General features: G+C 62.9%; 2 protein-coding genes across 2 annotated transcripts in view; one reads left to right on the top strand and one right to left on the bottom strand.

Moving 5' to 3' along the window:
- LOC120508293 (cytochrome c1, heme protein, mitochondrial) overlaps window positions 1-4,534 on the top strand; it is a 5,469-nt gene extending 935 nt beyond the window's left edge. Inside the window, exons 3-6 of the mRNA XM_039721720.1 lie at window positions 624-750; window positions 2,554-2,711; window positions 4,003-4,194; window positions 4,229-4,534. Coding sequence (XP_039577654.1) covers window positions 624-750; window positions 2,554-2,711; window positions 4,003-4,194; window positions 4,229-4,409 — 658 coding nt within the window. The 3' untranslated portion in view covers window positions 4,410-4,534. The remainder of the gene's footprint in view (window positions 1-623; window positions 751-2,553; window positions 2,712-4,002; window positions 4,195-4,228) is intronic.
- A 2,259-nt stretch (window positions 4,535-6,793) lies between these two features.
- LOC120508291 (ranBP-type and C3HC4-type zinc finger-containing protein 1-like) overlaps window positions 6,794-7,516 on the bottom strand; it is a gene marked incomplete at its 5' end in the record, with an annotated part of 14,117 nt that continues 13,394 nt past the window's right edge. The window contains one exon of the mRNA XM_039721718.1: window positions 6,794-7,273. Coding sequence (XP_039577652.1) covers window positions 7,154-7,273 — 120 coding nt within the window. The remainder of the gene's footprint in view (window positions 7,274-7,516) is intronic.

Genomic DNA, 7,516 nt, shown 5'->3' on the forward strand with positions numbered 1-7,516 from the left:
TGGGGGGGGTCTCTGGGGGGATTTGGGGGGGGTCTCTGGTGTGGGGATTTGGGGGTCTCTGGGGGATTTGGGGTCCCTGGAGTATAGCAGGTAATGGGGCTGGGGGGATTTGGGGTCTCTGGAGGGATTTAGGGTCCCTGTGGGGATTTGGGGTCCCTGGAGGGTCTGAGCTCTGTCCCCACAGTGTCCATAGGGGGTTGCAAATGTTTGGGGTCATTTTGGGGCAATTGTGGGGTCTGTGTTCCCACTGTGTCCTTGCAGTGTCCACAGGGGGTTTTGGGTGTGTTTGGGGTGATTTTGGGGTCTGTAACCCCACTGTGTCCCTGCAGTGTGCACAGGGGGTTCTGGGTGTGTTTGGGGTCATTTTGGGGTTTTTGGGGTCTCTGAGCTCCCCCATTCATCCCAGCAGTGTGCACGGGGGGTTCCAGGTGTGTTTGGGGTGATTTGGGGGTTTCTGACCCCACTGTGTCCCCCCAGTGTCCGCAGGGGGTTCCAGGTGTGTTTTTGGGGTGATTTTGGGTGTTTTGGCTCTGTTTGTCCCCGGGTTCCGCGAGGGCTTCCAGGTGTGGTTTTGGGGTGATTTTGGGCTGATTTCAGGTGGTTTTGGGTCTCTTTCCCCGCAGTGTCCGCAGGGGGTTCCAGGTGTACCGCCAGGTGTGCTCTGCCTGTCACTCCATGGAGTTTTTGGCCTTCCGGAACCTCATCGGCGTCACCCACACCGAGGCTGAGGCCAAGGCGCTGGCAGAGGAGGTGACACTGGCACCCTGACCCCCCTGTGCCACCCTGTGCCACCCCCTGTCACCCTGTGCCATCCCCTGTGCCACCCCCAGTGTCACTGCAGCCACCCCATGCCACCCCCAGTGCCCCTGTGCTGCCACCTGCCGTGTCCCAGTGACCCTGTCCCCTGTGTCCCAGTGTCCCAGTGCCCCTGTCCTGCTGTCCCCAATGTCCCTGTGCTGCCACCTGCCGTGTCCCACTGTCCCCCTGCCTGCTCCCCAGTGTCCCAGTGTTCTTGTCCTTTAGTCCCCAATGTCCCCAGTGTCCCAGTGCCCTGTCCTGCTGTCCCCAGTGTCCCCCTGCCTGGTCCTCAATGTCCCACTGTCCCAGTGCCCCTGTCCAGCTGTCCCCAATGTCCCCAGTGACCCTGTCCCCTGTGTCCCAGTGCCCCTGTCCAGCTGTCCCCAATGTCCCCAGTGTCCCTGGTTCCAGGTGTACCGCCAGGTGTGCTCTGCCTGTCACTCCATGGAGTTTTTGGCCTTCCGGAACCTCATCGGCGTCACCCACACCGAGGCTGAGGCCAAGGCGCTGGCAGAGGAGGTGACACCGGCACCCTGACCCCCCTGTGCCACCCCGTCACCCTGTGCCACCCCCAGTGCCCCTGTGCTGCCACCTGCAGTGTCCCAGTGACCCTGTCCCCTGTGTCCCAGTGTCCTTATCCTGCTGTCCCCTGTGTCCCTGTGCTGCCACCTGCCGTGTCCCAGTGACCCTGTCCCCTGTGTCCCAGTGTCCCAGTGCCCCTGTCCTGCTGTCCCCAATGTCCCTGTGCTGCCACCTGCCGTGTCCCACTGTCCCCCTGCCTGCTCCCCAGTGTCCCAGTGTTCTTGTCCTTTAGTCCCCAATGTCCCCAGTGTCCCAGTGCCCTGTCCTGCTGTCCCCAGTGTCCCCCTGCCTGGTCCTCAATGTCCCACTGTCCCAGTGCCCCTGTCCAGCTGTCCCCAATGTCCCCAGTGTCCCTCTGCCTGGTCCTCAGTGTCCCCAGTCTGCTGTCCCCAATGTCCTAGTGCCCCTGCGTTGCCACCTCTGCTGTCCCCAGGGTCTCTGTGTCCCTGTGCTGCCACCTGCAGTGTCCCAGTGCCCCACTCCTGCTGTCCCCAGTGTCCCAGTGCTGCCACCCGTGCTGTCCCTGGTGTCCTGCTGGCTCCATGCCGCTGTCCCACTGTCCCACTGTCCCTGTCCTGCCACCCCCAGTGTCCCCAGCTTGCTGTCTGTCAGTGTCACTGTCACTGTCCTGCCGTGCCTGGTGTCCTGCTGGCTCCATGCCACTGTCCCACTGTCCCGGTGCTGCCATCCCATTGTCCCCGTGTCCGTGTGGTGCCATTCCCAGTGCCCCCGTGTCCCTGCTGTCCGTGTCTCACCTGTCCCTGTCCCTGTCTCACCTGTCCCTGTCTCACCTGTCTGTCTGTCACCTGTCAGGTGGAGGTGCAGGACGGTCCCGATGAGAACGGGGAGATGTTCATGGGTCCCTGCTGTCCCTGTCTCACCTGTCTGTCTGTCACCTGTCAGGTGGAGGGGCAGGACGGCCCGGATGAGAACGGGGAGATGTTCATGGGTCCCTGCTGTCCCTGTCTCACCTGTCTGTCTGTCACCTGTCAGGTGGAGGGGCAGGACGGCCCGGATGAGAACGGGGAGATGTTCATGGGTCCCTGCTGTCCCTGTCTCACCTGTCTGTCTGTCACCTGTCAGGTGGAGGGGCAGGACGGCCCGGATGAGAACGGGGAGATGTTCATGGGTCCCTGCTGTCCCTGTCTCACCTGTCTGTCTGTCACCTGTCAGGTGGAGGGGCAGGACGGCCCGGATGAGAACGGGGAGATGTTCATGCGGCCCGGGAAGATCTCGGATTATTTCCCCAAGCCCTACCCCAACCCCGAGGCCGCGCGGGCGGCCAACAACGGGGCGCTGCCCCCCGACCTGAGCTACATCGTCAACGCCAGGTGAGGGGTCCTGGGGGGCTGTAACTGACCCCGTTACTGATCCTGTTATTGAGCAGTTATTGATCTGTTATTGAGCAGTTATTGATCCCATTATTAACCCCATTATTGACCCCTCAGGCACGGGGGCGAGGATTACGTGTTCGCCCTGCTCATGGGGTACTGTGACCCCATTGATCAGTTATTGATCAGTTATTGATCAGTCATTGATCAGTTATTGATCCCCCAGGCACGGGGGCGAGGATTACGTGTTCGCGCTGCTGACGGGGTACTGCGACCCCATTGATCAGTTATTGATTGGTTATTGATCAGTTATTGATCAGTCATTGATCAGTTATTGATCAGTCATTGATCAGTTATTGATCAGTCATTGATCAGTTATTGATCCCCCAGGCACGGGGGCGAGGATTACGTGTTCGCCCTGCTCATGGGGTACTGTGACCCCATTGATCAGTTATTGATCAGTTATTGATCAGTCATTGATCAGTTATTGATCCCCCAGGCACGGGGGCGAGGATTACGTGTTCGCGCTGCTCATGGGGCACTGTGCCCCCATTGATCAGTTATTGATCGGTTATTGATCATTGATCAGTCATTGGTCAGTCATTGATCAGTCATTGATCCCCCTCAGGCACGGGGGCGAGGACTACGTGTTCGCGCTGCTGACGGGGTACTGCGACCCCATTGATCAGTCATTGATCAGTTATTGATCAGTCATTGATCCCCCTTTAGGCACGGGGGCGAGGACTACGTGTTCGCGCTGCTGACGGGGTACTGTGACCCCATCGATCAGTTATTGATCAGTTATTGATCGGTTATTGATCAGTTATTGATCGGTTATTGATCAGTTATTGATCGGTTATTGATCAGTTATTGATCGGTTATTGATCAGTTATTGATCGGTTATTGATCAGTTATTGATCGGTTATTGATCAGTTATTGATCCCCCTTTAGGCACGGGGGCGAGGACTACGTGTTCGTGCTGCTCACGGGGCACTGTGACCCCATTGATCGGTTATTGATCAGTTATTGATCAGTCATTGATCCCCCTTTAGGCACGGGGGCGAGGACTACGTGTTCGTGCTGCTCACGGGGCACTGTGACCCCATTGATCGGTTATTGATCAGTTATTGATCAGTCATTGATCCCCCTTTAGGCACGGGGGCGAGGACTACGTGTTCGCGCTGCTGACGGGGCACTGTGACCCCATCGATCAGTTATTAATCAGTTATTGATCGGTTATTGATCATTGATCAGTTATTGATCAGTTATTGATTGGTTATTAACCCTTCAGGCACGGGGGCGAGGACTACGTGTTCGCGCTGCTGACGGGGTACTGCGACGCCCCCGCGGGGGTCTCGCTGAGGGAGGGGCTCCATTACAACCCCTACTTCCCGGGCCAGGCCATCGGCATGGCCCCCCCCATCTACGACGAGGTGCTCGAGTTCGAAGACGGTACGGGGGGCTGGGGGGCTGGGGGCGGTGGGTCTGGGGTCTCAGGTGGGTCTGGGCTCTCTCAGGGTGGGTCTGGGGTCCCTCGGGTGGGTCTGGGCTCCCTCGGGGCGGGGCTGGGCTCTCAGTGCCCCCCGCCCACAGCTGCTGCTGCTCTCGGGGCTGCTCGTGCCCCTGCTGTACTACATGAAGCGCCACAAGTGGTCGGTGCTCAAGAGCAGGAAGATGCTCTACCGGCCCCCCAAGTAGGGGCTGCCCCCCAGACCCGGCCCGGGGGGCTCCGAGCCCCCCAAATCCTGTTCTGGGGGGGCTCCGAGCCCCCCAAATCCCGTTCTGGGGGGGCCCCGAGCCCCCCAAATCCCGTTCTGGGGGGGCTCCGAGCCCCCCAAATCCCGTTCTGGGGGGGCCCCGAGCCCCCGGCCCCCCCCGGGCAGGGGGAGGGGAGGGAGGGGCGCCCCCCCCCCAGGAGGGGCATTGGGGGAGCTGCCCCCCCTCGTGTTCGACCCCGGCCCCGCGGGGAATAAAGCCTGGGGTTCACAGAGACACCGAGTGCGGCTGTCTGTCTGTCCGTCCTGGGGCTGTCTGTCCATCCTGGGGCTGGGTCTGTCTGTCTGGGCTGGGGCCATCTGTCTGTGCTGGGTGTGGGGTGGGAATAAAGCCTGGGGTCCACAGAGACACCGAGTGCGGCTGTCTGTCTGTCCGTCCTGGGGCTGTCTGTCCGTCCATCCTGGGGCTGTCTGTCCTGGGCTGGGGCGGGCTGGCTGTCTGTGTGTCCTGGGTCTGTCTGTCTGTCTGGGCTGGGGCCATCTGTCTGTGCTGGGTGTGGGGTGGGAATAAAGCCTGGGGTTCACAGAGACACCGAGTGCGGCTGTCTGTCCGTCCTGGGGCTGTCTGTCCGTCCATCCTGGGGCTGGCTGTCCTGGGGCTGGGTCTGTCTGTCTGTCCTGGGCTGGGTGTGGGGTGGGAATAAAGCCTGGGGTTCACAGAGACACCGAGTGCGGCTGTCTGTCTGTCTGTCCTGGGCTGGGGCTGTCTGTCCTGGGGCTGGGTCTGTCTGTCCATCCTGGGGCTGGGTCTGTCTGTCTGGGCTGGGGCCATCTGTCTGTGCTGGGTGTGCGGTGGGAATAAAGCCTGGGGTTCACAGAGACACCGAGTGCGGCTGTCTGTCTGTCCGCCCATCCTGGGGCTGTCCGTCCATCCTGGGGCTGGCTGGCTGTGCTGGGGCTGGCTGTTTGTCTGTCCTGGGCTGGGTCTGTCTGTCCATCCTGGGGCTGGCTGTTGGTCCTGGGTGTGGGGTGGGAATGAAGCCTGGGGTTCATCGAGACTGAGCGTGGCTGTCTGTCTGTCCTGGGGCCATGTGTCTGTCTGTGTCCGTCCTGGGGCTGGTTGTCTGTGCTGGGGCTGTCTGTCTGTCCTGGGGCTGGCTGGGTTGTGGGTCTGGCTGTGGGACTGTGTGTGTGGGGCTGGGTCTGTCCTCACTGTGGGGCCGGCTGTGGGGCTGGCTGTGCCCGGGCCGTGCCAGTGCCATAGGTCAGGCCGTGGGTCAGACTATGGGTCAGGCTGTGCCGGTGCCATGGGTCAGGTCAGGCCGTGCCCAGCCCAGGCCGTGCCGGTGCCATGGGTCAGGCCATGCCCAGGCTGTGGGTCAGGCTGTGCTGGTTCCGTGGGTCAGGCCATGGGTCAGGTCAGGCCGTGCCCAGCCCAGGCCATGCCCAGGCCCTGGGTCAGGCTGTGCCAGTGCCATGGGTCAGGCTGTGCCCAGGCCGTGTCAGTGCCATGGGTCAGGTCAGGCCGTGCCCAGCCCAGGCCGTGCCGGTGCCGTGTCCCCGCCCTGGCCCCGCTGGGTTTGGGGTCTCACTCAGAGCCAGCTCCCCCTGACCCACCCGGGGAGTGACCCCTGACCCTGACCCTGTCACTGTCCCTGTCCCCATCGCGGGGAGACCCACCCGGGGAGTGACCCCTGACCCCTGACCCTGTCACTGTCCCTGTCCCCATCGCGGGGAGTGACCCCTGACCCTGTCCCTGTCCCCATCCTGGGCAGTGACCCCTGACCCTGTCACTGTCCCTGTCCCCATCCCGGGCAGTGACCCCTGACCCTGTCACTGTCCCTGTCCCCATCCCGGGCAGTGACCCCTGACCTCTGTCCCCAGCAGTGGCCATGCTGGGGTGTTCCTGTGTCCCTGTCCCTACGCCAATGCCCGTGCTAGGGGTGGCCCCTGTGTCCCTGTCCCCACACTGGTGGCTGTGCCAGGGCTGTCCCCATGTCCCTGTCCCCACATTGGGGCTGTCCCCGTGTCCCTGTCCCCAGGGGGGTGGCAGTGCCAGGGCTGTCCCCGTGTCCCTGTCCTCATGCCAGGGGTCTGTCCGTGTGTCCCTGTCCCCGTGTCTGTCCCCAGGGGGGTGGCAGTGCCAGCCTGTGACACTCAGTGCCTTTATTGGGCCCCCCGCGGGTCCCTGGGCCCCTCCACGCCCCGAGGCCACCCCAGTGTCCATCCCGGGCTCTGTCCGTGTGTCCATCCCAGGCTCTGTCTGTGTGTCCATCCTCTGTCCCAGTGTCCATCCTGGGCTCTGTCCGTGTGTCCATCCTCTGTCCGTGTGTCCATCCCGGGCTCTGTCCGTGTGTCCATCCCAGGCTCTGTCTGTGTGTCCATCCTCTGTCCCAGTGTCCATCCTGGGCTCTGTCCGTGTGTCCATCCTCTGTCCCAGTGTCCATCCCGGGCTCTGTCCGTGTGTCCATCCCGGGCTCTGTCCGTGTGTCCATCCTCTGTCCCATGTCCATCCCGGGCTCTGTCCGTGTGTCCATCCCGGGCTCTGTCTGTGTGTCCATCCTCTGTCCCAGTGTCCATCCCGGGCTCCGTCCGTGTGTCCATCCTCTGTCCGTGTGTCCCTCCTCTCTGTCCCCGCCGGCCCCTCCCAGGCCCTGGGGCGGCTCCGGCCCGGTGCCAGCTCTGTCCGTCCGTCCGTCCGTCTGTCCCTCGGTGTCCCCGGGGGGCTCAGTGGCAGTTCTGGCACCGGGGGTGGCACCTCTGCCCGTTGACGTTGCAGCGACAGCCGCCACTGGTGTCCCCGGGACCCTGGGGACAGGGCAGGGTCACTCGGGGGTCAAAGGTCAGCTGGGGTCACTCGGGGGGCAGCTGGCAGCCACTCTGTGTCCCCCCCTCACCCTGGGGTCACCCTGGGGTCCCCCTGCAGGGATCAGGGGTCAGAGGTCAGCCAGGAGCCCACCCTGGGGTCCCCCTGTGTCCCCCCCTCACCCTCGGGTCCCCCATCACCCCCAGACCCCAGCACAGCCCTTGGTGACCCCCCCTCATCTCAGGAGCCCCTCGAGACCCCCCCTGGATCCCCGCTCACCCCAA

Source organism: Passer montanus, unplaced genomic scaffold, assembly GCF_014805655.1.
Source record: "Passer montanus isolate IOZ18808 unplaced genomic scaffold, ASM1480565v1 scaffold466, whole genome shotgun sequence".
In the NCBI taxonomy this organism is placed as follows: domain Eukaryota; kingdom Metazoa; phylum Chordata; class Aves; order Passeriformes; family Passeridae; genus Passer; species Passer montanus.